Source organism: Lissotriton vulgaris, chromosome 4_1 (assembly GCF_964263255.1).
Source record: "Lissotriton vulgaris chromosome 4_1, aLisVul1.2, whole genome shotgun sequence".
NCBI lineage: Eukaryota > Metazoa > Chordata > Amphibia > Caudata > Salamandridae > Lissotriton > Lissotriton vulgaris.
The window spans coordinates 2,007,121,838-2,007,140,629 of NC_141691.1; the positions used below are offsets into that span (position 1 = coordinate 2,007,121,838).

General features: G+C 44.4%; 1 protein-coding gene across 1 annotated transcript in view; it reads left to right on the forward strand.

Annotated features, from left to right (window-relative positions):
* The window catches only part of LOC147724856 (uncharacterized), a 181,449-nt gene that overhangs the window by 24,191 nt on the left and 138,466 nt on the right, over nucleotides 1–18,792 (forward strand). The window contains exon 2 of the mRNA XM_086966351.1: nucleotides 3,343–3,406. Within this exon, the coding sequence (XP_086822477.1) occupies nucleotides 3,343–3,406 (64 nt within the window). The remainder of the gene's footprint in view (nucleotides 1–3,342; nucleotides 3,407–18,792) is intronic.

Consider the following 18,792-nt stretch of genomic DNA (forward strand, 5'->3'; position numbering starts at 1 on the left):
GTCTGACGTAAGGTGGTGGTGCAGCGTGTGACTGTAAAGTGACCCTGTAGAGTGTAAATGGAGTATATGTAAGGGTTTATTATGTAGGCTGATATGATGTATGGTATGAGGTAAAGTGATATTGGGTGTAGATGAAAGGTGGTGGTGTAGGTGATTTAGAAAGTAGTGTAGGCATACTAGCCTCCTTGCCCCTAGGCCCATCCCCAGATTCACCCCAGACTTCAGCCAAATACATGGACAGAAAAAAATCAGACCATCCCCTTTCTTACACCAATGTGCACTGCAGTATGAAGCAAAGGATTAGAAGCACTCTTCTTGTGGGGGTGGGGGATGTAACACACACTGCTACTTTATTTTAGCCCAGGTCGTACACATGTAATAATGTATTTCTAATGATGGTAAGAGTCACTAGGGTAAAAATAAAAAGAGGGAGGAATGAGGGTGGGCATGTGCAAAAAGTGCAAGGAATAATACGGGTGTACTTAGGAAGAGGGTTGTAGAAAGCATTGGGAAAATGGGGTTTACTGGAGGAGGGAGAAAATAAATATAAGTGGGCTGTTAGATCTGGCTTTTTCAGCGGGTTAATTCCCAGACTTTTTGCTTTTTAGCCTCTTGTGTTTTTTACCCTGTTTTTGTTGGTTTTATGACTCTGGGCAATGTACCACTGCTGATCACTGCTAACATGCATACGCTCTCTCTGTAAATTGTAATTATGGATTGGTGTTTCCATGATTGACTTGTTTGACTTACTGCTAAGTCCCTAGTCTAGTGCACTGTGCGTGCCCAGAACCTGTAAGTCAAATGCTGCTTGTGGGCCTGCAGCACTGATTGTGCCACCCACACAAGCAGCCTTGCAAAAGGTTCTCAGACCTACCACTGCAGTGTCTGCCTGCAGTTTTTACAGCCATGTCGACCTGGCAAGTGCACACACTTGCCAGGCCTTAACCTTCCCTTTTATAACACGTGAGTCACCCCTGAGGAACGTCCGAGGTACCACTGTCGGCAGGGTGCAGTATATATGAAAGCTCGGTCATGTACTGAAGTGTGTGACATGTCCTGATAGTGAAATACAGTGTATTTTGTTTTTCACTAGTGAAAGGCTATCTATCCCATAGGATAGAATGGGAATTTATTTATAACATCTTATGAATATAACTTCCCATTGGGACAAGATAGGAAGGTAAAGTTTAGTATGCCTGAACTCAGAATGTAAAGGTGCATCTTTTAGGAAGGATGACTTTTACAGTCTGTGTTTGAAAATACAATTTTTAGAAAGTGGGTAGCTTCCTTCTTAGCCATCCTGTGTGCCTCGGCTGGTTTGTGGATTGACTGTCTGGCTTTGGAATGACATGGCCTGAGGATGTGCATTCACTGTAGACAGCCACTGTGGCTGTTGAGGTGTGTCCTGCCTTTCCTGAATTAGTCAGGGCTGGGCTGAATCGACCTGGACAGCATTTTGAGTAGGGGGGAAGATTTCCTTTCACCTGAATGGACCCGTTCTGCCTTACACAATGCTGTCTCCACCTCCTGCTGGGAAGCTGGACCAGAGAGACCAGAACTGGTTTTGACTGAGCATAGAGCCTCTCTGTCACAAGAGAACAAAGAGAAATGGAATAGAAATATTGTATTGAGGCCCAGACCCCAGAACTATAGAATACTTCTGGACTCAAGAGGAACCTCTGCCGAGGAGAAAAGCTGGGAAAGCTGAAGGAGAAGCACTGCCCCTTTGCTGATGGCCTCCAATGGCTGTTTATGCCAAGGAGAGAATAAAGACTTTGTTTGGTGCTGTTTCTCCTGCATGAATATCTCCAAGGACTTGAAGTAGAGCTCGCCTCCTGTTCTGAAGTCTTAGGCACACAAAGACTTCACCACCAGCTCCCCTTTACTTCCTTGCTGGGAGTTCTCACCTGCCAAGAGGTCCCTGTTGCTGTGTTGGGCCTCTGGAGGTTGTTCTTGCTGTTGGGAGCTGGAAAAAGGATGCACCTATGAGAAGCGCAACGCATCCGCACCCGCACCCGTTTCCGATGCATCGCTGCTGTGCGAATGAAGAAACCAACGCAGCAAACACCCGCGGCTGCAGAAACCGTTGCACGCCGAATCACGTGCACGATCTCCGAAGTCTGAGATCACTGCACCGATTCCGACGCAGGCCCAGCTATGCGGCTGCAAGAACCAACGCATTGTGGGACCGCGGCTGGAGAGACCAACGCAGGGCCGTTGCCACCGCACCGAGGAACTGACGGATCCACGATCCCAACGCATCGCACTGGGGCGCCAAGTCTACAAGAAGACTGGGGCCGCAGTAAGAAACTGACGCATCACCACCCCACACAATAAGAAACCGACGCATCACTTCCCCTGGAGTAAGGAACCAGCGCATCACCTCCCCTGCATGGCAGTAAGGAACCGACCCATCACCTCCCCTAGAGTAAGAAACCAAGGCATCACCTTCCCTGGGCATAAGGAACCTACGCACCACCTTCCCTGCAGCTGTTTTTGTTTATGACTGTGACGCATCCAAGGTACTTTGTTTTGAAAGTGTTGCATCTATAGTTTGCTATGGACAAAACAGTTTTTACCTTCTAAAAAGTCATATTTTGATTACCGTATTGTGGATTTTTGTCGTTTTGGTCTTGTTTGGTTTAGATAAAGATTACGTATTTTCCTAAACTGGTGTGGTGTCTATTTGTAGTATTTTCGCTGAGTAACTGTATGTGTGCACAAATGCTTTACACACTGCCTCTGAGATAAACCTTTTTGCTCGTGCCAAGCTACGAAGGGGGTGAGCAGGGGTTATTTTAGAAGTGTATCCACCTTACTCCAACTAGGAAGATGGGTCCCTACTTGATCAATGGTGCAAACTAGAGCCCATCCCTTATAATTGTATTTCATAATTGATCATATTACATCACAACTGAGATATTTCAAAAAACATTTTCCTATATTACAACATTTTATTTATATAATAACTCTCTCTCCACAACTGATTGCAGTGATAAGTGGGACTTCTCCCAATTGGGATCACTGTCTTTGTAAAATGTATCCTTTATAAATGTTGCATGATTTACAGGGTCTCACCTGAATGCTCGTTCTGCCTGTTGGCCATGGTGCACACATCAATGACTTTAGGGTGGTGTAGAGATTAAGTAAAAAGGTGCTGGGAACACTGCTTTCTTCTCTTAAAAATGTTTTCCTCTGAAGACCATCTCAACAATGAGCTGCTTGTGGGGGAGGAAGGTGGATCTGCAAGGTAAGCTGATAACTGCTGAAAATAGGCCTTCCTTTAAGAGGATTTAATATATTTCTGTCTCTGATGTCCCTCAATTCTTCTTTCCTCCACAGACATCCAATGATCTTCAGGGAAATGACATCCACATCATTACAGAATCACCCGCGAAGCTCACAGGTAAGTATGCGACTCCTGACAGACATTTTGTACATTTTCTTTAGGCAAGGTTCCAGTGGGATGAAGAACACAAGGTATAGAACAAAAAAAATCACACACGTCAGGTTGATGCTGTAGGTTTATGTACTTTGACCTTTGCAATCAATGAATCAGCATTTGAATATTGTAACACTGCCCCCCCTTGTGGTACCTAGGCGTTGTGGTTGCCATGTCTCTGTCAAAAAGTCAGGTCTTTAATTTTTTTCTGAAGTCTGCACGGGAGGGGGCTGTTTGGAGATGGAGGGGCAGGTTGTTCCAGGTCTTGGGGCAATGTAGGAGAAGGAGCGGCTCCCGCTTTGGCTGCGACGGATGTGGGGGGTGTGGGCAAGGGTCAGAGAGGAGGGGTGCAGGTGTCTGGTGGGTAGATGTAAGTTCAGTCGACGGTTGATGTAGGATGGTCCTTGATTGTGTAGAGCTTTGTAGGCGTGTGTGAGGATCTTGAACCGGCATCTCAGTTGGATGAGGAACCAGTGGAGTTTTCTGAGGTGGCGGTGATGTGGGTCCATTTGGGGAGGTCCAGGATGAGTCTGGCTGCAGCATTCTGTATGGTCTGTAGCCTTCAGAAGAGCTGGGTGGAGGAGCCAGTGTCAAGAGCATTGCCATAGCAAGAAGGCTGGTGACAAGGGCCTGAGTGATGGTCTTTCTGACGTTGAATGGAATCCATCTAAATATTTTGCAAAGCATGCAAAGGGTGTGGAAGCTGGAGGCGGTGACTGCATTGACATGTCGTTTTATGGTCAGTTCGCTGTCGAGGACGTTGAGTAGGTTGCGTGAATGGTCGGTTGGTGTGGGTGTTGGTCCGAGTTCTGCTGGCCAACCACTGCGGTCCCAGATGAAGGTGTTTTTCCCAAAGATCAATACAAAACACTTGTCGGAGTTGAGTTTGAGGCAGTTGTTTTACATCCAGTTGGCTACATTAGTAATGGCGGCGAAGAAAATGGTTTTGGCGCTGGAGGGGAGGTGAGCAAGAGGATTAGTTGGGTGTCGTCTGCGTAGGAAATTATTTTGAGGTTATGGGATTTGACGATTTCTGTGAGGGGGTCATGTAGGTGTTGAACAGGATGGGACTGAGGAATGATCCTTGGGGTATGCGACAATGATGTCCTTGGGTTTTAGAGGTGAAGGGAGGTAGTCGGATGCTCTGTGTTCGTCCTGTGAGGAAGGAGGTGATCCACTTGAGGGTGTTTTTCTGTATGCCAATTTTGTAGTCTGCTGATGAGGGTGTGGTGGGAGACGGTGTCGAACGCAGCAGAGAGGTCGAGAAGGATTAGCGCCACTGTTTCTTCTCGATCGAGGACAGTTCTGATGTCATCTGTGGCGACAATCAGATTGGTCTCAGTGCTGTGGTTGGTACGGAATCCTGCTTGAGAAGTAGGTGGTTTTAGTATTCGGTGAGCTGTTAGTTGATGGTCTTCTCCAGTACTTTGGCCTGGTAGGGAAGCAGGTAGATCAATAGATAATTTTAGAGTTTGCTGAGGTTGACGGAATGTTTCTTTAGGAGAGGTTTGACTTCTGCGTGTTTCCATCTGTCCAGGAAGGCTGCTGTGGAGATGGAGGAGTTGATGATGCTGGTGAGTTCCTTGCTGATAATGTTGGTTCTGAGGTTGAAAAGACAGTGGGGGCAGTTTGTAATAAGTTGGCAGGGATCCAGAGCACACTATATTTAGAAATGATATTCTCATATTAACGCATTCCTTCATTCGGGATAGATCACACCAAACGTAAATTTTCTAAAGTTTTATTCATAGCAGTGTTCACCTCTTGGGAATCACTGTACCTGTCACTCAAGCCTACACGTGTTTCATCACAGCATGTGGCTGTGACTCTTCAGGGCTGATCTTATTGAACAAGGCGCGTGGTCGGGGAACCGGTGATAATTCCAACCCGGTCCTTATCGGGTGGTTTATTATTTCTGAAAAGCGCGGCACCAGATGGTTGCTCCGGTTGCCGGAAAATAGCTTCTGTTGTATTTCGGTTTACACGAACAATTTTAAAGAAATAGGGCCATGTTCAGCCCGTATGTGCACCTCGTTAGGCGTCGGTCTCCAAGTGCGGGAACGCACTTGGAGACCGCCGCCTAACGAGGTGCACATACGGGCTGAACACGGCCCTATTTCTTTAAAATTGTTCGTGTAAACCGAAATACAACAGAAGCTATTTTCCGGCAACAGGAGCAACCATCTGGTGCCGCGCTTTTCAGAAATAATAAACCACCCGATAAGGACCGGGTTGGAATTATCACCGGTTCCCCGACCACGCGCCTTGATCAATAAGATCAGCCCTGAAGAGTCACAGCCACATGCTGTGATGAAACACGTGTAGGCTTGAGTGACAGGTACAGTGATTCCCAAGAGGTGAACACTGCTATGAATAAAACTTTAGAAAATTTACGTTTGGTGTGATCTATCCCGAATGAAGGAATGCGTTAATATGAGAATATCATTTCTAAATATAGTGTGCTCTGGATCCCTGCCCAATTAGAATAAGAGGGAGGTTCTTGTACCTCTTCTCATTGCAGAGGTTAAGGTTTTCCTCTGGCCAAGAAGCACCTACCAAGACACTAAGACAAGCTAATACTTTACCGTGAGCAGTTGAGCGCCACAATTTCTGAACACTTAAAAACCTACTCATAGACTATTCAAGTTTGTAATAAGTGTCATGGATTGTTGCTTTGTGGGTCAGTTTAGTGAAAATGTAAAAATCCTTGGAATCTAGTCGAAGACTAAAATTGGAATGAGCATATCGTGGGAACATTATCAGCCTCATTGTTCTGCAGAATTTGCTTTATCCTACTGAGGGAGTATCCTCGGCCTTTGTGAGGAAGTTTCCTATGCCCAACTGTGTAGAGAATGTACATATGTACGCAACTAACCTCTACTGGGAACATGTATTCTAAAAACTATGCATGAATTAGAACGAAGCCACACAACTCTCCACTAGCGACATTAGTTCAACAATTCAGAAGACTAAAAAGGTTACATATCCATTCATATTCATTGGCTACACTACAGATTGCAGAAATTTGGCGACTATAATCGTGGCCACTGTAGAATTATGGTTCGAACAATCCCAGATTGTTTTATATAGTGGAAAGGTTAGAAAGGCTAGAAAATATTTCTCAAAATGCACTAAAATCGATTAGAATTGCCCTGCTGGGTTTAGTATGAGAATAAGAACGTGTTATAACCAATGATATTTAAAACTTCACTGTCATTACAAGTCACCCTTTATTATGTTTTTATGATGGTGCTTTTGATGGTGAAATAAATGTGTGATGGTCAGCCTCGTTTATGATAAACACTGACTAGGAGACAGAAACCTAAAAAATTGATTGAAGACCAAAGTAATTCTGCAAGTCCCTAAGCTTTTACAGTGTCGACCACCACCATGTCCTCACACGCCCCTCCTTACTAGTTGCCCATTTAAATTTTACTAACATGGACAGCTGAAATGGAGAAGAACAGTTTAAAACTAATTTAAAGATCAGACACAGCATAAAAGCAGTTGCCCTTATTCTATACAAATGCATAAATAAGTATCCAGTAAGTCAACATTTAAAATCTTAACAGTATCTTTCGACTGCTTACACAGATGAAAGTCTGATTTCCTCATTTACAGTTACACGCATTCACTGAGTGCCCAATATCACCGACATTCTCACAGACTGTTAGAGAAAAGTACCATCAAAAAGGAAGCTTTACATGCAGATGTAACACTAGTTATTCCAGTCCTGAGAAGAACCTGGTCCGGGCCGAAACATGTTGATGCACTTATGGGAGATACAGTAGTCCAAAAGAAATAAATAATAGGAAGCATAAAGGGACATATTTTGCTACCATTGCCACCATTTTGATAATTTCCTATCCAAATTTTCACGTAAATAAGGTTCATACATAGTACCATGCTATGCATCGTCAGATTGTACTACTGAATATCGACACCAACAATTTTCTTATCATACTAATATTTAGGACAGAATATCAAGGGACAAAATATCGAAAGGTAAGTAGTTATAGGGATGCATAGATTTACTATTCCAAACTCTGCATCAAAGTACCTTGAAGATATATGTACAACGTAGATACATACATGTGGAGTTAAGTATAGAAAATCGTACTTACCTGTTGATATTTTATTTTTGATATTCGGTTCTCAATATTCTGTCCTATAGACATTGTTGATTCGTAATTCGGGGGCAAACAGTATCGTCAGTGGCAGCAAAGTCAATGTTGGTGGTTGTGACACAACCTTGTGATTGTTTTAGATCCAGTATTTATGTAATGACTGACTATGTGTACACAACTATAAAGAAATTGTTTGATATTGTGTTCAACATACAGTTTACTTTCAACGTGTTATGTTAATTTAACCTGAACCTTTAGTATAAATGGGCCAGTCCCATGCACTATAGTTTACCTGTTGTCATTGACCCTGTACAGTGCTCTGCTGCCTTTTTAGCTGGTTTTGCACTGAGTGATCAGGGGTGAGCCTCTTGTCAGGGATGAGCCAAATGGGAACGGGTCATGTTGAGTTAACTGGATAATGGTAGTAATGACCTAACTGGGAATGGAATTAATGAGCTAACTGGGGGTGGCAATGATGAGCTTACTGGGAGCCAGCATTGATGGACTAACTGGAAACTAGCAGTTAACTGCAATAGTGACCTAAATAGGCAATTATATGATGAGACAATTGGCATTGATTGGGCAATAAGGAGATACATTTGAGCTAGCAGCTGCGAACTTACCGAGAACTGGCAACATGTGCATATAGAGAAGGGCAATGATGAGACGAGTGGGTGCTAGGACTGGTCAACTAGTGGGAACTGTCAATATAGAGCTAACTGTGAGCTGGCATGGTTGGAGCTAACTGGAAACTGACAATAATCTACTTACAGCAGATCTGGTGCACTTTTTATTTATTTGTCCCTTTTACAATACACATCGGATGTTTTATCTTAAGGCTCACCTTAAAAAACTGAACTTTAACCAGGTTAGACCTGCAGTTTGTTATTTACAGATGCTAACTCACAAATGCACTTTATTTGTAGTAGGTTTTTTTAAATTGGCCATAAAATTTAGAAATAGCATGGAGGGTTAAATGCTCAGAACTGTTGTTATTGCTTTATCTGATTAACGGTGTTTGTAAACTCTGTATATGTGGCTTTTAGATATCTGATTTTATTTGTGTTTTTATCAAATTGTGCTTTTATGGTTGTTTTGTATGAATAACCGAATAAAGATTTTGACTATGACTACTTACAGCAGTCACTGGCAGTAGTGAGAGGAGGAAGCTTGACTCCTGCTGCCAGAGCTGCATCGATCGTGTGAAGGAAGCCTTCACTGCTGCGGCCCATCTTGTAGTGAGTGAGTGTGTGTGTAAAAGCTTGAGAGCTGCTCACCTAACTTTAGGAGTGGGGAGTTCTTTTCTGTGTGTGGGAGAAGCTTGGCAGCTGCTGCCGCATCTGCACCTGTCCTGTGCAGGAAGCTTCAGATGCTGCTGGCCATTGCATAGTCTTCTCTTTAGAAGGGTGCACGGCTGCTGCCCACGTGGTACTTGTTCCATGCGCCTCAATCACGATTGGGAAGCACATTTTCATAAGTATTCTAGGCAAACCCTATTGGATGGCGCCTGCCTCCGTGATGTGAACGGAAAATGAAGTCTCTACGTCATTTCCACCCTCCCCGCTTGAAAATAATTGCTTCCAGTAGTAATTGACATCAATAAACTGGATGGCGTTCTAAATTCAGGTTTCCATAGCAACCAGGATGATTCCAAAGCAAACATTTCCCAGGTTTTCACAACAAAGCAACAGATAACGATCGGATTTCCTTGCAGAATCGCATGGAAAAGTATTTTATTGCTACAAACCGCAACTATAAACTGTATTAACTGGCAGACAACGGGCATGATGAGGGAGGGGGGACCGGGGGCAAGGGGGGGGGGGGGGGGGGCGGTTTCTTTGAAGTCATATAAAAGCAGTGCAGGGGCCTATGACCTGGGACAGCTCAAGCCCTCGGATTCAATTTTTTGTTGTTGCAGTTTTATATACTGCGAAATCGACCTGAAGGTATTGGAGCGCTGTACATGAGCACCTGTTGCATTACAGATGGACACATATATTTTGAGATTAAGTGGCATATTTATGACTTTTGTGGCTGTGCGCTGCCCTGCATCACAGGGAAAGGGCAGGAATGGGCCGTGTTTATCCAATAGGCTGCATTTATGTCCTTTCCCGCTGCCCTGGAACCGTTTAGGCAGCATGGCGCCACACAGGCACGCTTGCACCAGGGTGCCTGTATAGTAGGCAGAAATGTTTTTGTGCAGGAAGGGGCATCTTCTTCCACAAAACAATCCTGAGAGGCCTTTTCTGCTTTCCATGCGTGCAGCACACATAGAAAGAGGAAAACCGGGGAGAAATAAAGATATATCTCCTTGTTACGCCTCTCCTGGGAAGGCATAAGATTTTGGCGCATTCCCATGTTAACAAATCCTTGTAAATCTGGGAATGCGTCAAAATCCATGGGAGGTGAGTGGTAACACCAAATGCAAAACCCATGGAACTGATAGAGCGCGCAGGTCACTGACTATAATTTTACCATACTCACCTGGGTCCATAATCAATAACTCATTTACTTAATCAGGTAACCTTCACTCTACTAACAGATATTGTTCCTACTAGGTCCTATACCATTGACTTAAAAAAATCCTTGTCGCTGGTACCTGTACCCTATTGGATCAGGGAGTTCGTTTTAAAGATAGTTCGATAAACAATAACATTTGCACTCATATAAAAACCACAGACGCGGGAAGTTTTAAACTCTTTATCTAAATTTCATAAATGGTCATGATCCAGAGATCAAACACAAAGAGACTCTCAATAATAAAAATCTGAATTAATGTATAACTATGTAAAAGATATATTATGCTAATCATTTATCAATAAGGGAAGGTAAGAATGGGGATCATGCTATATAATCAAACGATATGAGCTATCAAATTTAAAGGGAAGGTAAGAAAAGGAACACGCTATGTAAATCAATTTTATCATTCAACTATAGGGAAGGTAAGAAAATGGAACACACTATTAAATCGAAACAAATTGATCATTTACTAAGGATAGGTAAGAAAAAAAGGAACATGCCATCAAGATTTTTCTAAAAGATTTTAACCATAGGGTGGGTAAGAAAAGGGAATATATATATATATATATATATATATATATATATATATATATATATATATATATATATATATATATATATATATATATATATATATATATATATATATATATATATATATATATATATATATATATATATAATCAAAACTTTCACGTATAGGGAGGGTAAAGAGAAGGAACAAGTTATACGATGACAAACCCACACAGATTTTTATTTACCTAAAATGGTGTGAAGACCAACCCTGGCCACGGGTCAGTTTGAAAGACAGGAGAACCCCAAAAGTTGCAGTTGCCAGTAGGCGAGCAGGTGCAGATCAGAATCAGAACAGGAATACCAGATTTGGATCAGGTCAGGACCAGCAAAGGTTAAGACCGGCACCCGCAGTTCAGTTGCAAAGCCTGCACTACTCCCTCTCTGCCGCTAACAGTCAGAACCCCGAATGGGTTATCAATTTCACCGACGAAGTGCTTCGCCAGCAATTTCAGCTTCCCAGAACCCCGATTGGGTCAGCGAATCTTCTGACAGAGTGCTCCGCAGCCCTCTGCTCTTAGTCACCCATTGAGTGCGTTGGGTCAGTGACAGGTCAGCTATTCGGACAAGTCGGACAAATTAACTAGCTAAGCCTACCCTAGTTATACTATTTTCCAGGTCAGTGTACCACCCCCCAATGTTGCAAGTGTAAGGATCCCCAATTATGATTGGTCAAAGAGAGAGGATAGGTCATCACACCACACCAAATTTTGATACCTCACTGTTGAATATTAATTGTATGTTTCCGCCCATCAATTTATTTTCTTATGACATCTTTATTCCACCCAAACAATGGAGGTTTTATTGGCAAATACATTGTTATAACATTGTAAAAATTTGAGTTCAATAGTTCATGTCCCCAGGAGCATCTTCTAGTCAGTCAGCTCCTTGGCTGCAGTCCAAAGGTCTCTGTTCCAGAAACTTGAGATTTTCGCGCAGTCGCAGTTTCAGCAAAGATGGAGTACAGTATTCAGGCCAGTTTTCAGAGTGTAACATGAAATAGAAAAGAAACCGTTTTAGAACACAGAATAAATGAATACACTGTATACCATGCATCTCTACTCTACACCCATTATTTTATATTGAACTATAGCATTAGGATTAGACAAAACGAACAGCTTAGCAAAAGCAGCAGTGCAAACTTCTCGCATATGAGGACACAGAACAGCCATCTTAGTTTTAGTGCGCAGAAGCGACAGATTCCCTCCAAAGCAACGAATACGTCATGTCACGTGAGTATGACAGACGCATGCGCAGTAGAAACCCTTGCGTAGCACCAGCCATCTAAGGTGCAAGCATAATACAATTAGTAAAACACATAAGCAAGCTTCACTCGGACACCCAAATGTTTATGTAAAATGTGATATTAGTAAAACAAACATGTTGATTCATTTTATTAACGTTATTCAAGGCTCATGAATACAAGCAAGTCGCTTCACGTGCGAATCCTTGCTCCATCAGAACGCCTGCACAGGGCAGAATAGCACTACACATAAGCATGGGCGGAAAATCCGTTTCGCTCGCGGATTTTGCGGATTTTCGGTAAATTCGCAATCCGCGAGATTTGCGAATCTCCCGCAAAATCCGCAAATCCGCGAGCAGCGGATTTCATGGCTTGCTCGCACTGTTCGCGTGAGTTCGCGGCTTCCCAGTACAACTTCGCGCCCCGCGAATAAGCGCAAAATTGCAGAAATACGATCTTAGCAAAACTGAAACTACTTACCAGGTTCAAAAGTTCAGGCTCATCATTAGTAGCCATTTCCTGTAGTGCTTCCTGAGGGGCCCCTCCAGAGTTCAGTTGCCAGTTGCAACTATTATGTGACCCTGCTCTGAACCTCAGAATAGTTACAAATATGCCACAAAGGTCCTGAATTACAGCTAAGGGAGACAAGCAGGAGCCAGGCTGGAGGTTCAAATCCATTAATCAGCCCCTAATTCATTATTGTCAGTTGGGGCAGGGCAGGTGTTGTAACTAATTTTGCAACAATGAAAGCACTTAGCAAGTGCAAAAGATCACTAATCAGGAAGCACTAAGGAAGCAGGTGCCAGCTAAAAAAATATTCTGTGACACATTAATCAGCCCCAAATTAATTCAGGTCACTTGAGGCAGGGAAGGTGTGCTTGCGTTGCCACAATAATGTACACTGACTGGACAACCAGAGGGTGCTGTGATGAAACAGAGGGTGGCATGGGTGGGCCAGAGGGTGGCATGAGTAGTCAGAGAGTGGCAGTGGTGACAGAGAGTGGCAGTGATGAAGAAGAGTGTCCCAAACAGGCTGGACACGTAGAAACAACAAGTTCGCGAAACTTGCGACCCGACAGGTAAGTTCGCGTTTTGCGAAATTGTACAAAACCCTCGCGAACTGGCAGAAACCCGCGCGAACACACAAAAAAAAAAAATTCGCGGATTTTGCGGATTGCGAGTTCGCAAATCCGCAAAATTAGCAAACGCGAGATTCGCAAAATTCGCCCATGCTTAACTACACAGTGATTTGTGTTGTGTTGCTCTACTCCAGATATATCAGGCCACTCAGAGCCACGCAAAGTGGCTTTACGTGGCTTTATAAATCTGACCTAAAGGTTTGCATCACACATGTACTATCAAGTGTGGTGCAAACTCAACGCAAGTCTCCCATAAATATATGCCTAGAAATCCTCCTTTTTGGGAGTTTCCCCCCTCAGTTTAGGGAATCACTCTGGCCTGCCAGCGGGTCAATCCACTATAAATCTTGGGATATGGTTTGATGAGAATCTGTAATTTACTACTCAGATCAAGAAGCTTGCCGGGCACTGCTTCGGTATACTTAAATCTCTTTAAAATTTGCTCCTGCTCCTCCCAAGAGCGGCCAAGGAAACGGTTACTCGTGTCCTGATACTCTCTCGCATTGATTATGCCAACACCATGTTCATTGGCTTGCCGGGTTATCTGCTGAATAAATTGCAGGTAATTCAGAACGCAGCGGCCAGGATTCTTCTTAGCATCCCCAATAGAACAGCTCAAGGCAACCTCTGCACAAACTCCACTGGCTGCCTGTGCCCGAAAGAGTTAAGTTCAAAGACCTTGTCTTGGCACATTCTGCCCTGTATGGACTTGGTCCAATCTATCTAAGGAAACGCTTCAAGTTCTATATTTCTGCTAGACAATTGTGCTTGGCTTCTCAGCTTCTTGCTCATATACCTCGCTTCCGTCTTAAGAGAATGGGTGGCAGCTCTCTTGCTTTCATGGCTGCTTTGGCCTGGAATTTGCTTCCATTTGCCCTTTGTAGCACCCAGGACAACATTCTCTTAAAAAAAGACTAAAAACATTTCTTTTCATCTAATTCGGTCCTTGATTTACCCTTTCATTGCTCGCACCGGGACACTCCTTGTAGATGCTGTGCGCATCATTAGCTTCAATAACATAACATAACAGAATCACAGGATGTTGAGCCTCTCACTGAGACTCAAACCCAGTTCCCCAGCTTGAAAGTCGGCTGCTCTAGCCACATCGTCTTCTACTTTCAGTGGACTGGGGCTCTGGCCATGACAACGCTTCCAAACGTGCATTAAGAGGGAGATAAAAACATTACTGATCCGAATCCCCTAGATGCATGGAAGTTAAGAATACTACTTACCAAAGTCAGACTGTCCTCCAGAGTAATCACGCAGTGCCAGAAGGGCTGGTCTGACGGGTCAGTATGTGGTCCTCTTTTAGGTTCCGCTTGCACAGTGTTTGCAAAATCTCTTGGAAAGAAAAAACAATCTCAAAAGGGGCTTACAGCCCGCCCACTACTCACCTTTTCTTACCATTGGTTATTAACAACATCAACCTCCTATTGGTCAGCGCCGCCTCCTCTTCCTTGCCTCCGGCTTCCTCCTGGGCTTTGGTTCCTCATACTTGCTGTGGAGCATGGGCCGAGTACAGCTTCCTGTGGTCAGAGTCTTTCAACTGCCCACAGGCTCCTGCAGCATCTTTTTCTTGTTTTTACTTTGCGGCTTGCACTCTTAGAGATTTCATGTGTCTGCAGTCCTTCTCCTTCACCAATGTTCTCTACCTGCTCTCCATGTTTTCAACCTCCCCGCCTTCCTCCCGCTCTCTGTCATGTCAATCCTACCCCTATCCTCCTCCCACCATCCAATATTTTAAACCCGGCCTCCCCGCCATCCATTCTTTTTAAAACATCCCCTCCCTGCGAATGTTCTCTTTAATCCACCCTGCTGGCTACACATTCTTTGTTTCCCACCCTCCTCTCTCTTGTTGCCTGCTGCCCCCAAAACGCTGCGCTGTTTTAAGATATATTGCACAGCAGTGTGGGCTGCTGTGCAAACTGACTTACAGTAATAAAACGCGGTCTGCGCCATAGTGCTTTGTTTTTATTTACTTTGAGTCACATGCACTGCTTTGCAACATCTTTATCATCTATGATGGCTCCTGGAAGCTTTTGATATACTAATTCCACTAAAAACAACAATACATGCCAAACACCCTGGATGAAGGCATAACTGAAAAACATAAAACAACCAATGGCAAAACTGCAACACACCTGGCTCAAAACAAAAAATTCTCAGGACAACCTTCGCCGACACAACAGAATATACAAGTCATCTATATAAGTAAAAATAATCTTTATTCGGTTAATAAAACCATAAAAGAATACACAACATCAGGCCATTAAAATACAAAATTACTTAAAAGCCTATAGACATTCCTTGTGGAGATTAGACAATATGGTGACCTGTGCATAAAAAAGGCGGATACAACATATAAGTATATCAAGGGCTAAAACAGATCAAATTAATACATCAGTATTGTAAACATTACATCCTCACCATAAACCTCTACATTTATAACAATAGGGATAAACGATAAACATTTTTGCAAATATGCTCAATTTGCAATAGTGTCAGATTTGGCTACATGGATATTGTAAAAAATTCAATAACCTTCACAAAAATTAGTCCATAAAATCACTTTGGAAAAAAGAATACTAGACTAAAAACAGCATAAAACAGCATAAAAACATTCTACCTCATTAAAAAATGTTGCGTGAATTCTCCACCATATTCTTCAGACTTACGACAGCTGAAATTAATTTGTGGAACACTGTGCAAATATACTTGATTTGCAACAGCTACCTGCAAATAGAGTTAGTCTGGCATACACCTTCTAATATTCAACCTGACGTAAGGCATGACAACACATTTAACAGAAATCATGAGCATAAATCACATTAGATTAGGCCTAAGCCCATTATGCAGAACCCCAACAATATGGCCCTGAGGGAAAACATTAGGCATTGCATTAGCAGAAGGCCCATTGGGGATAATCATAGTATGTGCTCTCAGTAGGCCTGGACATATGCATGCAGCCCCCCAATAGGCATACCCCTCAGTAGCATGAATGCATTAGGCCTAAGAATAAAGCATCAGCACAGTGGCGTAATGAAACTTGAGGAGCCCCCTGCAAAGTACATGGCTTGGTCCACATCGAGGTCTGAACTTTCCATCACCCCAAGAGAGTTTGCACTAACACAGCGTCACCCACTTTGAGATTTGTCGTCTTATCACAATGGCGTTGTCTAGCCACTTCATTGCTGCATCGCCTTTATGCACAGACTGTCAACTGAAGGATGAGTAGTTAGGAATGAGTTCTAGAGTTTATTGCCCCCCTAACATCTCGGTACAAAAGAGGGGGGCGATGGACGGAGCATCTGAATCAATCAAACACTCACACCCAGTCAAAAGATCTGGGTTTAATCCATCACCGTTCTTTAGCCCACTCTGCCACCCCAGTTCACACATGGCTATATGCAAATCAGTCTGACCCTGTGCCTCATGGGAACAGTCCAGCCCGAACTGCCAAGCCATGTCTTCCCTGGACCGGAAACAAGCTTCCGAGGACCGGTTTCTGGCATTCCAGCCGTCTTCAGCCCAGCTTGCTTGAATCTAGTGGCAAAGTGAGCAAGGGACTCACGTCTGAGCTCAGAGCCCGGGGTGAGCACACGCTTTTGGCTGAGCCTCAGCGGACGGCCTGACGCAGACACGAGAAACCAAGAAGCCACACAAAAGTGTGCAGAGGCTCACGACATGTCGGAAGGCCAGCCAGACGAGATGGCAGAAGTACTGAAGAAGATCCGCGAATTATCGGCCATCCACGGTGACGACTGGCTCCACCCTCACTTGGGTAAAGGGAAGGAGAACAGACCAGAGGACCAGTGTCAAGGTTAGCGGCAGATAAACAACACAAGAGAACAAAACACAAGCCACTAACCTTTAGGGGTCTAGCCAGCAGGGACCACGGAGAGAAGATAGTCTTCCCTATACCCGATAACACTGACCCTCTCCGGTGGAGGTACGCACCGGAGACAGGTAGTCCTCCAGGTAAAGGGAAGGGGAGTTGAGCCGGGAAGGTTGTTGTGAAGACACCCCTCAAGATCTGGTCTATGGCAACGGAGGACTTCAAGGCACAACAATGTCTGTAAATGCAAGAACACAGGTTAGTAGTGCTCTGAGGATAAGGGATACAAGCAAACATACACAAGTTTAACCAAGGATTCACTTACGGTTGATTACCGCTTGATTTGTCCCCAAAGTCGGGAAATAACGAGGACTCGGATTCAAGCTGTAAACGGGTTCTGTTTTAGTCACAGTTAGCTACACCGACGGTGTAGAAAGGCGATTTCCCCTTCGAGTAGTTCTAGTCACTATCGAAAAAGGATATCGTTCGGAAGAGATAGGTGAAGAGAGATATACCATACAATACTCGTTGGCATCAATTACCTACTCTCAGACAGCACGGCCGTGCTAAATAATAAGGAGACCAGATCTCTACTTACGAGAATATCCAAAGTATCTCGGCGTCCAAAGCGGGAAGGCAAGCGTCCGCACTCCCGTTGCTCTCGGCGTCCAGAGCGGGAAGGCAAGCGTCCGCGCACCCGTTTCTCTCGGCGTCCAAAGCGGGAAGGCAAGCGTCCGCGCACCCGTTTCTCTCGGCGTCCAAAGCGGGAAGGCAAGCGTCCGCGCATTCACAGTTCTCCGAAGGCTAGGTCCATACACGATCAGGTAACCGGAAGGATTGACAAGCAACTTGGGATTGTGACGGAAGTGTTTTTATACTCTCTCTGGGGGCGGAGACTGTTTCGTCTCGCCCTGGAGCTTTCTGGGAGATGTAGTGCTGCCGCGATATTTCCTTACTCGAGCCTTCCAGCTCGTCACGATCACGACAGAACCCCCTCTCGAGGATCGCCGACCCGGCGGTCGACCCGGTTTTCCTGGATACAGCTGATGAAATTGCGAAATCAAGTCAGGGCAGTGCAAATTCTGCTCTGGTTCCCATGTTCTCTCCTCTACCCCAAATCCCTTCCAGCTCACCAGATACTGCACTCTACCCCTATGGATCCGAGAATCCAACAACTCTTCCACCTCATACTCCTCCAGACCTTCTACCAATACTGGGGCAGGATGGACGGGCAATCTTGTGTCCAGATGACAGGGTAGGAGTAGTGAGACGTGAAACACCGGATGTATCCTCCAGTTCTGGGGAATGGATAGTTTTAAGGCCACAGGGTTGATAACCTTCTCAACACTATAGGGACCTATATATCTAGGTTTGAGTTTGTTAATTCCCCGGAGATGAATGTTTTTTGTGGAAAGCCATACCTTATCCCCCACTTTGTAGACCGGTTCAGGAGTGCGTTTCTTGTCGGCATACCGCTTCTGCGTCGCTTGAGCTTCAGCCAAGTGATGTTTAGCGTCAATTTGAATGGCCTGGAGATGGGCATGATGTTCCTGGATGCTGGGTAGATTGGTCGTAACAGGCCATTCGAAGGGGAGAATGTTCGGATGATACCCAAACAGACAGAAAAAGGGAGAACATCCCAGTGTAGTGTGGTCAGAGTTATTGTAGGTGAATTCAGCTAACCACAAGAGGGTAACCCAATCCGTTGAGTTCTGCAATGTAAAACAACGTAGGTATTGTTCGAGAGTGTGGTTGAGCCTCTCTGTCTTGCCATCTGTCTGAGGGTGATAACTCGTGGAGAGTCTTGCGTCTATGGCCAAGGAATCGCAAAGGGCCTTCCAAAAACGTGAAGTAAACTGGGACCCTCTGTCGGTGATGAATACTCTGGGGATACCATGCGCTCGGATGAGGTG